This window comes from Pseudophryne corroboree, chromosome 6 (genome assembly GCF_028390025.1).
Source record: "Pseudophryne corroboree isolate aPseCor3 chromosome 6, aPseCor3.hap2, whole genome shotgun sequence".
In the NCBI taxonomy this organism is placed as follows: Eukaryota; Metazoa; Chordata; class Amphibia; order Anura; family Myobatrachidae; genus Pseudophryne; species Pseudophryne corroboree.
Window position 1 is genome coordinate 457,864,919 of NC_086449.1, and position 16,228 is coordinate 457,881,146.

General features: G+C 44.7%; 1 protein-coding gene across 2 annotated transcripts in view; it reads right to left on the bottom strand.

Moving 5' to 3' along the window:
• Nucleotides 1-205: 205 nt before the first annotated feature.
• MAPK11 (mitogen-activated protein kinase 11) overlaps nt 206-16,228 on the bottom strand; it is a 72,199-nt gene continuing 56,176 nt past the window's right edge. For both annotated transcript variants that reach the window (XM_063927158.1, XM_063927159.1), the window contains 5 exons: nt 14,917-14,988; nt 14,083-14,162; nt 9,609-9,687; nt 9,266-9,439; nt 206-1,253 (listed from right to left, as the gene is read on the bottom strand). In XM_063927158.1, coding sequence (XP_063783228.1) covers nt 1,180-1,253; nt 9,266-9,439; nt 9,609-9,687; nt 14,083-14,162; nt 14,917-14,988 — 479 coding nt within the window. In that variant the 3' untranslated portion in view covers nt 206-1,179. The remainder of the gene's footprint in view (nt 1,254-9,265; nt 9,440-9,608; nt 9,688-14,082; nt 14,163-14,916; nt 14,989-16,228) is intronic.

Sequence of the window (16,228 nt, forward strand, 5' to 3'; positions counted from 1 at the left end):
GGACACAAAATAATGCCTATATATCATGTTCCGCTACTTCGCTCATTCACCATATCCTAACTGGAACATGTACACATTAAATTTACTGATCCATTTCAAGAGCGGACTGTTCCCCAGTGTAAAGTGAGAACTATCATCATTACTACTCTCCTTTAAGCTGACTTTTTAGCTTCAGAAAGTGTAGAATCCAAAAAGATCCAATAAGTAAAAAGAATGGTTTTATTGGCAGCAGGACAAAGATAAGGCTCATTGACATTTCATGGATATCATCTTCCATACAGAACCAATGGGTTACAACCCCGCCCAGCCACCCAGTATTAATGCTGGCAAAAGTCATCTCCTCCAGAGGAACACACTTTTACCTATAAAGAGAGTATTTTTGTACATATGCAAGTAACTCTACTATTAAATCTCTTCTGTCATAACTTAATTGTAACATGCAGATATCACAGACTAAAAAGTAGCTGTTCACATTTCTGGAAAAGATTTTTGTTTCTGAGAAAGTACCATGCCGTGCTGTATCATGATCTAGCATTGCATGTAAAGAAGCAAGATGGCAAACACCGACTGAACACCCTCACATCATTGTGCTAGTGAAAGGTGATCAGTACTAGAAGATGGAGAAGTACAGCTGAACAAGAATGGTTTAGAACAGATTCTGTGCCACAGTGAATCCAACCAGAATGAATACTAGAGCTCTGAGTAATTTAGCAGTGCCAATACAGAATCTACCATACTATGCAGAAATCCAATAACCTGTACTTGAGAATTACAAGATTTAAAGGACCATTAGATTTCAAAGAGTTCTTAGCACTGGTAGGCACACTGGGGAACATCTATGAAAAGGTTATACTGGTAATCAGTAAGGAAAAACATATTGCTACATTTAATTTTACTCCAGTGCTGAAAAATACTAATCCTCTGACTGGTTGCATGGGAAACCCTACTTTTCCCACATAAATTACTAACAGGTTATCAGTGGTATGTACGGAAAAGGCAAGTCTTTGCTGTTCTGAGTAATTTGAAGGGATTTTGTTTACAACTATGACAAGGCAGTGGGTAAATGTCTTAGAATTCCGGTATTTTCAGGTCTCTCGTGTCTTTGGTCAACAGAAGCCATTCAAGTTGCAAAAGCCAAATTTGCTAATTGTCCATTGTGATGATGAGAAATATCCATCTTCACTGTTCAATTTCCAGATCATCAATTTTAATATCAGGAGGCTTAAAGCTAACCACTTCTTCATACGTAATCTCTGATGGAACAAATCAAAAAGGAAGATCTATTAAACCACAAAAGTAGAAAAGGTTTTCGTTGCAATAAAACAAGATATACTGTAGCTGTAAGTTAATATTTTCTATAATGAGAAATAAATAAATAAATAATTGGTCAATAATATTGCAACTACTATTTGCAGACTGGGGGGGATGGGGGTGATTGAGTCAATAAGCTGTGGTAAATTATTGGGAGCATCAGGGAATTTTTTTCACCGGTTCTGTTTTTGTGGGTATTTGGAAAAACACAGTGTTCCAGCAACTTACCCTGGATCCATGTGTTTTTGTGAGAAAAAAAAAAAACCAGGCTGGAACTGAACTGCCCAATAATGACCATCGGGCAAAAATCACGGTAAAAGTCGTTATTTTTTTGCGTGAAAAATAATCGTGAACAATTGAATTCCCCCTCTATGTATTGTGCAATTTAAGTTAAACAAATTTAAAATGCATGTCCTGATTTCAGAAGCATAGAATGTGGTACTAGTATACAACATTTGTGTTTATCCTCAAATTAGAAATTTATTTTTTAGTAAGGAAAATAATGGGTACTAATCCAATAACGTCAAAAGGGGTTACAATGCCAAAGAAAAATATCACATAGGCTGTAAGGCACAGCTGAATCTAATCATATTAATGAAAACTCATATCTGAATCTATGAGAAGCGTTAAGCCCAGCAACGCACTGTCCTGCAACATGTTTTGCCAAAGTGACAAAGTAGACAGATCTGGCATGGGAGGGTCAAACAAACATATTGCAAGAGGGCATACTGCTGGCTGTACACTTGTGCAGATCTGGCTTTCCAATTGACCAAATAAATGTCACCCTAAACATTATGGATTTTAATTAAGGACTGTGACTGAGCAGAGTAAACGCATCAATTATTGGACAAAATTATTTAAACCAAACAAATTGGGTGATACAGTAAGAATGTTTTACTTGTTTTCCACAGTGGGGCTTTTGTACTCTGTGCTTTGCATTTAAATGTATTAATAATGTAAGCACTCTAATGAAAGTATTTTAAAGATGCCAAGAGTTCCCATTGAATTCTCAGTAATGTATATCACGCCACCAACCAAAAAATAAGAATTTACTTACCGATAATTCTATTTCTCGGAGTCCGTAGTGGATGCTGGGGTTCCTGAAAGGACCATGGGGAATAGCGGCTCCGCAGGAGACAGGGCACAAAAAGTAAAGCTTTAGGATCAGGTGGTGTGCACTGGCTCCTCCCCCTATGACCCTCCTCCAAGCCTCAGTTAGGATACTGTGCCCGGACGAGCGTACACAATAAGGAAGGATTTATGAATCCCGGGTAAGACTCATACCAGCCACACCAATCACACTGTACAACCTGTGATCTGAACCCAGTTAACAGTATGATAACAGCGGAGCCTCTGAAAGATGGCTCACAACAATAATAACCCGATTTTTGTAACTATGTACAAGTATTGCAGATAATCCGCACTTGGGATGGGCGCCCAGCATCCACTACGGACTCCGAGAAATAGAATTATCGGTAAGTAAATTCTTATTTTCTCTATCGTCCTAGTGGATGCTGGGGTTCCTGAAAGGACCATGGGGATTATACCAAAGCTCCCAAACAGGCGGGAGAGTGCGGATGACTCTGCAGCACCGAATGAGAGAACTCCAGGTCCTCCTTAGCCAGGTTATCAAATTTGTAGGAGTTTACAAACGTGTTTGCCCCTGACTAAATAGCCGCTCGGCAAAGTTGTAAAGCCGAGACCCCTCGGGCAGCCGCCCAAGATGAGCCCACCTTCCTTGTGGAATGGGCATTTACATATTTTGGCTGTGGCAGGCCTGCCACAGAATGTGCAAGCTGAATTGTATTACACATCCAACTAGCAAAAGTCTGCTTAGAAGCAAGAGCACCCAGTTTGTTGGGTGCATACAGGATAACAGCAAGTCAGTTTTCCTGACTCCAGCCGTCCTGGAACCTATATTTTCAGGGCCCTGACCACATCTAGCAACTTGGAGTCCTCCAAGTCCCTAGTAGGCGCAAGACACCACAATAAGCTGGTTCAGGTGAAACACTGACACCACCTTAGGGAGAGAACTGGGGACGAGTCCGCAGCTCTGCCCTGTCCGAATGGACAAACCGATATGGGCTTTTTTGAGAAAAAAACCACCAATTTTACACTCGCCTGGTCCAGGCCAGGTCCAAGAGCATGTTCACTTTTCATGCGAGATGCTTCAAATCCACAGATTTGACTGGTTTTAAACCAATGTGTTTTGAGGAATCCCAGAACTACGTTGAGATCCCACAGTGCCACTGGAGGCACAAAAGGGGGTTGTATATGCAATACTCCCTTGACAAACTTCTGGACTTCAGGAACTGAAGCCAATTCTTTCTGGAAGAAAAAATCGACAGGGCCGAAATTTGAACCTTAATGGACCCCAATTTGAGGCCCATAGACACCCCTGTTTGCAGGAAATGCAGGAATCGACCGAGTTGAAATTTCTTCGTGGGGCCTTCCTGGCCTCACACCACGCAACATATTTTCGCCACATGTGGTGATAATGTTGTGCGGTCACCTCCTTTCTGGCTTTGACCAGGGTAGGAATGACCTCTTCCTGAATGCCTTTTCCCTTAGGATCCGGCGTTCCACCGCCATGCCGTCAAACGCAGCTGCGGTAAGTCTTGGAACAGACATGGTACTTGCTGAAACAAGTCCCTTCTTAGCGGCAGAGGCCATAAGTCCTCTGTGAGCATCTCTTGAAGTTCCGGGTACCAAGTCCTTCTTGGCCAATCCGGAGCCATGAGTATAGTTCTTACTCCTCTACGTCTTATAATTCTCAGTACCTTAGGTATGAAAAGCAGAGGATGGAACACATACACCGAACTGGTACACCCACGGTGTTACCAGAACGTCCACAGCTATTGCCTGAGGGTCTCTTAACCTGGCGCAATACCTGTCCCGTTTTTTGTTCAGACGGGACGCCATCATGTCCACCTTTGGTAATTCCCAACGGTTTACAATCATGTGGAAAACTTCCCCATGAAGTTCCCACTCTGCCGGGTGGAGGTCGTGCCTACTGAGGAAGTCTGCTTCCCAGTTTCCATTCCCGGAATGAAACACTGCTGACAGTGTTATCACATGATTTTCCGCCCAGCGAAAAGTCCTTGCAGTTTTTGCCACTGCCCTCCTGCTTCTTGTGCCGCCCTGTCTATTTACGTGGGCGACTGCCGTGATGTTTTATCCCACTGGATCAATACCGGCTGACCTTGAAGCAGAGGTCTTGCTAAGCGTAGAGCATTATAAATTTACCCTTAGCTATATTTATGTGGAGAAAAGTCTCCAGACTTGATCACACTCCCTGGAAATTTTTTCCTTGTGTGACTGCTCCCCAGCCTCTCGGGCTGGCCTCCGTGGTCACCAACATCCAAAACTGAATGCCGAATCTGCGGCCCTCTAGAAGATGAGCACTCTGTAACCACCACAGGAGAGACACCCTTGTCCTTGGATATAGGGTTATCCGCTGATGCATCTGAAGATGCGATCCGGACCATTTGTCCAGCAGATCCCACTGAAAAGTTCTTGCATGAAATCTGCCGACTGGAATTGCTTCGAAGGAAGTCACCATTTTTTTACCATGGCCCTTGTGCAATGATGCACTGATTTTAGGAGGTTCCTGACTAGCTCGGATAACTCCCTGGCTTTCTCTTCCGGGAGAAACACCTTTTTCTGGACTGTGTCCAGAATCATCCCTAAGCACAGGAGACTTGTTGTCGGGATCAGCTGCGAATTTGGAATATTTAGAATCCACCCCTGCTGTTGTAACAGTATCCGAGATAGTGCTACTCCGACCTCCAACTGTTCCCTGGACTTTGCCCTTATCAGGAGATCGTCCAAGTAAGGGATAATTAAGACGCCTTTTCTTCGAAGAAGAACCATCATTTCGGCCATTACCTTGGTAAAGACCCGGGGTGCCGTGGACAATCCAAACGGCAGCGTCTGAAACTGATAGTGACAGTTCTGTACCACGAACCTGAGGTACCCTTAGTTATAAGGGCAAATTTGGGACATGGAGGTAAGCATCCCTGATGTCTCGGGACACCATATAGTCCCCTTCTTCCCGGTTCGTTATCACTGCTCTGAGTGACTCCATCTTGATTTGAACCTTTGTAAGTGTTCAAATTTTTTTAGATTTAGAATAGGTCTCACCTAGCCTTCTGGCTTCAGTACCACAATATAGTGTGGAATAATACCCCTTTTCTTGTTGTAGGAGGGGTAATTTAATTATCACCTGCTGGGAATACAGCTCGTGAATTGTTTCCCATACTGCCTCCTTGTCGGAGGGAGACCTTGGTAAAGCAGACTTCAGGAGCCTGCGCAGGGGAAACGTCTCGACATTCCAATCTGTACCCCTGGGATACTACTTGTAGGATCCAGGGGTCCTGTACGGTCTCAGCGTCCTGCTGAGAGCTTGTCAGAAGCGGTGGAACGCTTCTGTTCCTGGGAATGGGCTGCCTGCTGCAGTCTTCTTCCCTTTCCTCTATCCCTGGGCAGATATGACTCTTATAGGGACGAAAGGACTGAAGCTGAAAAGACGGTGTCTTTTTCTGCAGAGATGTGACTTAGGGTAAAAACGGTGGATTTTCCAGCAGTTGCCGTGGCCACCAGGTCCGATGGACCGACCCCAAATAACTCCTCTTCCTTTATACGGCAATACACCTTTGTGCCGTTTGGAATCTGCATCACCTGACCACTGTCGTGTCCATAAACATCTTCTGGCAGAAATGGACATCGCACTTACTCTTGATGCCAGAGTGCAAATATCCCTCTGTGCATCTCGCATATATAGAAATGCATCCTTTAAATGCTCTATAGTCAATAAAATACTGTCCCTGTCAAGGGTATCAATATTTTTAGTCAGGGAATCCGACCAAGCCACCCCAGCTCTGCACATCCAGGCTGAGGCGATCGCTGGTCGCAGTATAACACCAGTATGTGTGTATATACTTTTTATGATATTTTCCAGCCTCCTGTCAGCTGGCTCCTTGAGGACGGCCCTATCTATAGACGGTACCGCCACTTGTTCTGATAAGCGTGTGAGCGCCTTATCCACCCTAAGGGGTGTTTCCCAACGCGCCCTAACTTCTGGCGGGAAAGGGTATACCGCCCATATTTTCTATCGGGGGAACCCACGCATCATCACACACTTCATTTAATTTATCTGATTCAGGAAAAACTACGGTAGTTTTTTCACATCCCACATAATACCCTCTTTTGTGGTACTTGTAGTATCAGAAATATGTAACACCTCCTTCATTGCCCTTAACGTGTGGCCCTAATAAGGAATACGTTTGTTTATTCACCGTCGACACTGGATTCAGTGTCCCTGTCTGTGTCTGTGTCGACCGACTAAAGTAAACGGGCGTTTTAAAACCCCTGACGGTGTTTTTGAGACGTCTGGACCGGTACTAATTGTTTGTCGGCCGTCTCATGTCGTCAACCGACCTTGCCGCGTGTTGACATTATCACGTAATTCCCTAAATAAGCCATCCATTCCGGTGTCGACTCCCTAGAGAGTGACATCACCATTACAGGCAATTTCTCCGCCTCCTCACCAACATCGTCCTCATACATGTCGACACACACGTACCGACACACAGCACACACACAGGGAATGCTCTGATAGAGGACAGGACCTACTAGCCCTTTGGAGAGACAGAGGGAGAGTTTGCCAGCACACACCAAAAACGCTATAATTATATAGGGACAACCTTATATAAGTGTTTTCCCTTATAGCATCTTTTTTATATATTTCTAACGCCAAATTAGTGCCCCCCCTCTCTGTTTTAACCCTGTTTCTGTAGTGCAGTGCAGGGGAGAGCCTGGGAGCCTTCCCTCCAGCCTTTCTGTGAGGGAAAATGGCGCTGTGTGCTGAGGAGATAGGCCCCGCCCCTTTTTCGGCGGCCTCGTCTCCCGCTCTTAACGGATTCTGGCAGGGGTTAAATATCTCCATATAGCCCCCGGAGGCTATATGTGAGGTATTTTTAGCCAAAAATAGGTTTTCATTGCCTCCCAGGGCGCCCCCCTCCCAGCGCCCTGCACCCTCAGTGACTGCCGTGTGAAGTGTGCTGAGAGGAAATGGCGCACAGCTGCAGTGCTGTGCGCTACCTTAAGAAGACTGAGGAGTCTTCATGCCGCCGATTCTGGACCTTCTTCTTGTTTCAGCATCTGCAAGGGGGCCGGCGGCGAGGCTCCGGTGACCATCCAGGCTGTACCTGTGATCGTCCCTCTGGAGCTAATGTCCAGTAGCCAAAGAAGCCAATCCATCCTGCACGCAGGTGAGTTCACTTCTTCTCCCCTAAGTCCCTCGTTGCAGTGATCCTGTTGCCAGCAGGACTCACTGTAAAATAAAAAACCTAAGCTAAACTTTTCTAAGCAGCTCTTTAGGAGAGCCACCTAGATTGCACCCTTCTCGGCCGGGCACAAAAATCTAACTGAGGCTTGGAGGAGGGTCATAGGGGGAGGAGCCAGTGCACACCACCTGATCCTAAAGCTTTACTTTTTGTGCCCTGTCTCCTGCGGAGCCGCTATTCCCCATGGTCCTTTCAGGAACCCCAGCATCCACTAGGACGATAGAGAAAACACTGCTTCCATTGAATAAGCAACATGAACCATTTAACCACTTGCCTGGTGTGGTCACATCTGATACGACCACGCCAGGCTGGGCTTTCACTGATATGATCACATCTGATGCGACCAGTCAGAAATGCCTACTAGGCGGCTGCTGGAAGATAATGTTCCAGCGGCTGCCACTCTCAGAGGATACTCCCAGTTCCTCTGCTTCCAGGTTCCCTCCCCAGTGCCTGCCGTGTAGTCGATCACTACTGATCAGGCAGCCCAGCATCAACCCCACACAATGGGGAATAGTTACAGAAGCTGCCCTTACATTGCTTGTGTACACCCGGCGACTGCAGAGATGAGCAGTCCCCAGGAAAATGTCATTTTGCAATGACATGATGGTCCGATATGTCGGCCATCGATATTTTAACTAAAATCATGCTGGATATGTTTTAAATAAATGTTCTTAGCCTAATTAAATCATTTAAAAAAATCCAACAAATGTCTGAGCTGTTTTTGGAAAAGATAAAGGCCAGTTAAGTGGTTATTCTAACTATAGAGACCAAAAATGGCATGGATAGGGCTTATTAGGATATGAAATGTAAATGAAGAATTCATTTCTGTCAGAAATACCTCTACCACTCTGGTGGTTAGCACTACATTATAAAAGCCTCAATTAAAAAGCAGCAAAGAGTATAATGAGAAACTGGGCTGAAATAGCAGCTTAGGTCAGTGGTTCCCAAACGCGGTCCTCCACGCACCCCAATAGTCCAGGTTTTAGGGCTAACCCTGCTTGTGCACAGATATACCATATAATTAAACTGGCTGAAGTACTTATTAAGTTACCTGTGCCCAAGCACGGATATCCTTAAAACCTGAACTGTTGGGGTGCCTTGAGGACCGTATTTGGAAACCACTACTTTAAGCTTTAACCTGAGAAAAGTCCACTTTTAAAATGGGGTGGAACATACAACACATGCATAACACAAATACCGGTAATAGTCCAAAGCCATTCACGCAGGCAAGAAAATTGTATGATAATGAAGGGTGTCAAATAAACACTATAAAAGATTATCTGTCCAATCTTTCTGGTTGAAGAGAAAATCTGGTAATGCATGGGAGCAAATGACAATCAACCATTTGCTCCCAACAGCCGGAAAATGGTCGTTCCAATAAATTGGTTAAATCCATTTGATTTAACCAATTTGTCTGAACATCCATTTTTATCTGTTTTCCAGTGTTTGGGAGCAAACAGTCAATTGTCATTTGCACCCATACATTACAAGATTTTGTTCCAACCAGAAAGACTGGACAGAATCTTATATGGTGTATCCATCTTAACACTATCTTTTCCTTTGCATGCAAACACTGCAATAATGGTTCTTGCAAAGAAGCTCTGTACCTTTCCATTCATCAATAGTGCGCTCCTTGTTCTCTATAGATTCATCATAGGGCTCGGCTTCAGGCTCATCTTCTGGATCATGATACTGCTCAAAGTAAGGATGTGACAGGGCTTCAGAGGCGGAGATCCTTTTATCGCTGTCTAATAGGAGCATCCTCTTCAGTAGATCAATAGCTAAACAAAAAGCACCAAAATATTCCCGTCAGCATTATGCTGCTTCTGAAAATTCAGTAACACCATATGCATATATGTACACTGGAAACAATATGTTTGATGATGTTCCAAGAGATTAATTCTGATTCAAGTGGCAGACAATAAAAGCGTAAAGGATAATGCAACACACCTAGAGGGTTGGCACAACGAAACATCTCATTCAGGTCTTGCTGTGGCATGTGTGGTAAGGATTCAATATATCGCCTAGCCTGGATGTAAAAAGATAAACTTACAATACAAGCTGCAATACATACACAAGACCAATCTATCAAAAAACAAAACAAAACAAACAAACCCCAGAAAACTGAAGAACTAATTTTAAAAAACAAATGTGAGTTCACTTATTTCATGTCACTAAGCTCCTAATTGTTGAATTGGTTTTAAATAACACTGAACTACCGGACTTGGACATTCCAAAAACCATCCATTTTACAAAGACATGCTTTTATTTGTATTTTTTTTTTTTTTAATGCACAGCTGAACCAATGCAATTTTAACTTCAAACACTTAATATTCCTGTCTGAATTACCACTGATTTTTTTACCCCCTCATAATCCGCTCATTACTTACAGTCCAAATCAATTTCTGAACCCATTATCTACGCTTTTTATTCACTTCAAACTAAATTTACAGCCATTGAGCTTACACTGCTTTGCTCACCTGCATTTCTGCAAATATTCTGCTCTGATTCCCTTACAGCCTCTACTCCCAGTTCCCCTCAACCTATTACCTACTCCATACTATGTCCAGGTTTTCTTCTACTCCCCACATCACTCAGTGTCTACCTAATCATCTATCTTGCCCCCTATTCCCACCTTTATCCCCCCCACTAGTCTCCTACACCTCCTTCTCTCTTCCCTCTATTGCCCCTCCACCCCTCTGTCTCCTTTCCTTTCCCCTTCTCTCCTGTTAACACACTTTTATTCACCTCTGCCCCACCATTGTTCTACTACCCCACCACTTAGCCCTGCTCCCTCCTCTCCCTGTCATCTCCCACCCATCCATATCACACTGACCTCCTTTCCTGCCCACCTCCTGCAGGTTCCCTTCCTCGCTCAGGCACCCGCACCATCACTAGTCTCACCTCAACGCTACAGCAACCCTAATAATCTCATTCACATCTCTCCCACAAACTCATACCCCCTATCCTGTCCCCTCTGCAATGCCAGATCTATTTGTAACAAACTGGTCCCCACTCATGACCTTTTCATCTCCAACTCCCTGCATCTACTAGCCAATACTGAAACCTGGATTACTCCCTCTGACACTACTTCTCCTGCTGCTCTCTCTGCTGGAGGCCTTACATTCACCCCCCTTCCCTGCCTAGAGGTCGCCAAGGCCGTGGTGTTGAAGGGGGACCTTTTACCTTTGAGTTAATCCTACCAACTCATACGCCCAGAACAGTCCCTTACACTCTCTACATTTGAGGTCCATGCTATACACCACTTTCCATATGTCCATCTTAGAATAGCTGTCATTTACCACCTCCCCTCCCCCTGGCAGACCCTCCAAACTCCTCGGCAACTTTGCTTCCTCACTTCCTCTCTTCTAACAGTCTCTCCATTATTCTAGGAGATTTCAACATCCCTGTCGATATCCCCACAATATCCCCTGCCTCTAAACTCCTTAACCTCACATATTCACTTGGTCTCTCACAGTGGACCTCCTCACCTTCCCATGTGAATGGGAGCTCACTGGATCTGGTCTTCACTCACCATTGTGTTATTTGATTTCTCCAACTCCCCATTTCCCCTCTCTGACTACCACTTCCTCTCCTTTAACTTCTCTGTCTCTGCTTCCCCATCTCTACCTCCTAAGACTACCATCACTAAGCGTAACATTGAGGCTATTGACACCACATGCCTATCATCCCTACTCGCTCCTATACTCTCTCATGCCCTGAACAAGCCACTTCCTTATACAAAGCATCTGTTACTTCTGCTCTTGACTCGGTCGCTCCACCCACCACTATTCACCCTCGCAGATTAACCCCTCAACCCTGGCACACTAAATGCACCAGATCTGCAAAAAATGCTCACGTACTGCTGAGTGACACTGGAGGTAATCACGCTCTAAGGCAGACTTCCTCAATTTCAAACTTATGTTCTCGTCCTTCAATGCTGCCCTTTCCCTCACTAAACAGTCATACTTCAGAAACCTCATTTCCTCCTAGTCTGCCAACCCATGGCGCCTCTTTGCCACTCTCAACTCACTCCTCTGCCCACCTCCACCTTGTCTCCCCTCCTCGCACTCTGCTCTTGACTTTGCCTTTTACCTCACACCCAAAATGGACTCCATACGTCAGGACATCACATCCCACCAGATCATTAGGAAACCTCTCATCCCTTACCACTCCTCCCCATCCATCTCACCAACTCTGACATCTTTCTCCCATGTATCTGGTGAGGAAGTCATGGCCTTCACCTCTCCCCACTTAATCCTATCCCCTCCTGCCTCCTCCACTACCTCTCTCCTTTTGCCTATTTTCATCTTGCCCACCTTCTCAACATCTCCATCTCATCAGACACTGTCCCCTCTGCCTTCAAGCATGCACTTGTCTCCCCTATTCTTAAAAAAAAAAAACCTACCCTTGATCGAAACACCCTCTCCAACTACCAACCTATCTCTCTCCTCCCTTTTGCCTCCCAGCTCCTTGAGCATATGATCTATAACCGCCTTACTTCCTGTCTTTGCTCACACTCACTGCTTGACCCATTTCAGTCTAGTTTCCATCCTCTCCACTCATATGAAACTGCCCTCACAAATGTCTGCAATGACCTCCATGCTGCCAAATCTAAGGGCCACTACTCTTTGCTTATTCTTCTTGACCTCTCTGCTGCTTTTGACACTGTGGACCAATCCTTCTGCAAATCCTTCACTCCACTGGTCTGAGTGATAATGCCCTCTCTTGGGTGTCCTCCTACCTCTCTGACCGTTCCTTCTCTGTCTCCTTTCATGACTCCAACTCTCCCCCATCTCCACTAACTGTAGTTGTCCCCCAGGTTCCGTTCTTGGGTCCTCTCCTTTTCTCTCTTTATACGTCCTCTTTAGGTGAACTCATTAGTTCTTTTGACTTCCAATATCATCTCCATGCTGATATTCAAATCTACCTTTACTTCACGGACCTCTCCTCCACTCTCCTCACTCGTACCTCCAACTGTCTTCTCTGCTATCTCTTCTTGGATGTCCCAGTGCTTTCTTAAACTTAACATATCTAATACTGATCTGATCATCTTCCCACCCTCCCCTCCCACAATTTCATTATCTATTGATGACACAACCATCTCCTCTAGCCCCCAAGTGTGCTGTCTTGGAGTAATCCTTGACTCTTCCCTCTCCTTCAAACCACACATTAAGCACTTCTCACAAACCTGCCGTTTTCATCTCAATAATATATCCAGGATCAGACCTTTTCTGACCCAGGATGCTACCAAGACCCTTATCCACTCACTGGGCATCTCCAGACTGGACTATTGTAATCTGCTCCTGACTGGCATCCCTGACAAATGTCTCTCTCCACTCCAATCTATCCTCAATGCTGCAGCCCAGCTCATCTTCCTCACCAAACACACTACGTCCACCTCCCCTCTCCTACAAGCCCTTCACTGGCTTCCCTTCCAGAATCCAAATTCAAGCTTCTCACACCTGCCTACAATGCCCTCACCCATTTACATCTCTAACCCACAGGTTCTCAAACTCGGTCCTCAGGACCCCACACGGTGCATGTTTTGCAGATCTCCTCTCAGAATCACAAGTGAAATAATTAGCTCCACCTGTGGACCTTTTAAAATGTGCCAGTGAGTAATAATTAATACACCTGTGCACCTGCTGGGTTACCTGCAAAACATGCACTGTGTGGGGTCCTGAGGACCGAGTTTGAGAACCACTGCTCTAACCTTATCTCCCTTTACACTCCCACCAGTCCTCTTCGCTCTGCTAATGCACGCCGACTCTCCTGCCTACTGACTACTTCCTCCTACCTCCAAGATTTTTCACATGCTGCTCCCTTTCTCTGAAATTCTCTACCTCTCCACCTCCGACTCTCCACAAAACTTCAAACGGGCTCTCAGGACACACTTCTTCACCAAACCCAGCCATAATCTCATCCTAACCCTCTGTTCCTCGCTTTCTGTCTACCCCATCTGTGTCACCCCTGTGTGTCCCTCCCCTTTTAGAATGTAAATTCTCACGAGCAGGGCCCTCTTCCCTCACGTGCTTATCATTTTCTTACTTTAATAATATTTGACTGCACCAAATCCCTTGGTTTTCTGCCACCCTGATACTAATTCCAGTGTCATCTGCTGATGTAGCTTTGCTTATTTACCCTGTACTTGTCCTATATTGTATCTAACTAAGTCACTGTTTTTCTGTTTTGATTATGTACTCTTTAATTGGGCGCTGCAGATAACTTGTGGCGCCATATAAATAAAGGATAATAATAATTTTATTAAAAGAATAATAATAATAATAATAATAATATTATTATTATTATTATTATTAATACACAAAAAGGTAAACTAATAGCCATTATACATTTGCTACACAAAGTTACCACAGAGGAGTCCACACTACATTTGCATTATTACTAAGCACATAGAACTCACATGTTCAGATGAAATTTTCATTAGAAATTCAGAATTAGGTGTGCCAACAACTTCCATTATCCTTTTCAGCTGGTCAATATCTACAGATATTTAGGATTTTTCCCCCTCCGTTTCTTGTATTTTTAATTTGGAAACAGGTTATTCTGACAAAGTGTAAAAATAAGCAGCCATTCTGCAATTTAGCAAAAAAACAAACAAACAAAAAAAAACTCTTTCAAACAATTTTTTTGTCTTACTTCTCAAAAGGTGCACTTAATGCAGATTTCGGTTTGCAATATCATGAGGTGTGACCAGAAATCCTGGTTACAGATGTGTCATCATACATCTAGCCTCAATTCACCACACATCAGGTGATGCCTGGACAAAGTGAGCTGACAGGTCCAGTGCAACTCTGCTAGCTCGTTCATCGTTGGTGCCCCGTCGCTTGTGTATGCAGGCCAATATGGACGATCTCGTCCATATTTGCCTGCACTGCTATGGAGCCGGGTGACGGGGGGAGTGAAGAAACTGCAGGGTCAGACATGATTGAATGTGCAGCAAATTCAATCTGGAGGATCCGATCCGATGCTCACGGGGCCGCGCATCGGATCAAATACACAGCCAAAATGCCCGATTTCGTCCGATATATCGGGCCGAATGCCTGAAATCGGGCATTATCGTCCTAGTGTATGGGGCCCTTAAGTATAAACCTACTCTGTTTGTAGGTTTGTACCTTTAAAACACATTTTTACTACTTAATTACTTTACATTAAGAATGTTCGAACAGTGATACAAACATGTCAAAATCAAAACAACTGGAAGACACAGATCAAATACAATACAGTAGAAGGATACAATCATTTCCTGGAAAAAGAGCTTTGCCTTTCAAAAGTTCTGCCATGATGCATCCAACCGACCAAATGTCAACTGCAGGAAAAAAAATAATAATAATATGGAAGGGTTAAGAAATTAACCTATATAGTTGATTGCTTATAATACTGCGTTTAATTCTACATGCATATAATTTAAGCAAAAAAAAAAATCAGCAACACATTAACAATAATAATTAAGCGCTGCAGAATATGTGTGCGCGCTATATAAATACCGTAACTGGTAATAAATAATAATGAATTAAATAAATAGTTTGTCTTTTTTCAGCCAACTTGAAAGAATATAAGTTTCACACTTCTCTGGAATTTGGCCCTTACTATGGTAGCACCACTGCAAACTAAACCCCGGGAAAATTCTTTAGTTTGATTCCACTTACATCATCACCAATCAGAGCAGAGCTGGAATATGTCCAACTCAAGACAGGTCCCTCTATGTGACAGAAGAGTTCACTGTGCGTCCATGGTCAACAATTAAGGGATTTAGGGGGATCAGTACTAAATCCCGCTGGACGGGATCCCGGCGGTCGAAATACTGACGCTGGAATCCCGACCACACAATCCCGACAGGGGTGGCGAGCGGAACGCAACCCCTTGCGGGCTCGCTTCGCTCGCCACGCTGCGGGCACGGTGCCACGCTACGCTCGGCACACTATTTTCTCTTACGTCCTAGAGGATGCTGGGGACTCCAAAAGGACCATGGGGTATAGACGGGATCCGCAGGAGCTTGGGCACACTGAAAAGACTTTAACTGGGTGTGAACTGGCTCCTCCCTCTATGCCCCTCCTCCAGACCTCAGTTAGACTTTGTGCCCAGGAGTGACTGGACACACCACTAGGGAAGCTCTACAGAGTTTCTCTAAAAGACTTTGTTAGGTTTTTTAATTTTCAGGGAGACCTGCTGGCTACTGGCGCCCTGGGCAGCAGTTACGGAGGTCTGGGAAACCGGCAGAAGCCTTTTCGGTGCCTCGGCACCGTTTTTCAGACCCCTGCCGGCATTTTAATTTTTTCAAATTTGGCGGGCTGAAGCGCGCCGGGAAAGTTTTGTGGTGCATATTATTGTCCTTTAAGCAGCGCTTGTCACATATATTCGTTGACGGGATATATGGGCGCTGGGGTGTGAGCTGGCATACTCCCTCTGTGTTTCTCTATCCGAGCTTCCTTGTGGGCCTGTCCCCTAGGTGAGGCATTGTGTGTGTGTGTGTGTATGTCGGTGTGTCGATACTCCGTGTCGACATGTCTGAGGCTGAATGTTATTCACCGGAGGAGGTTATTGGGGGA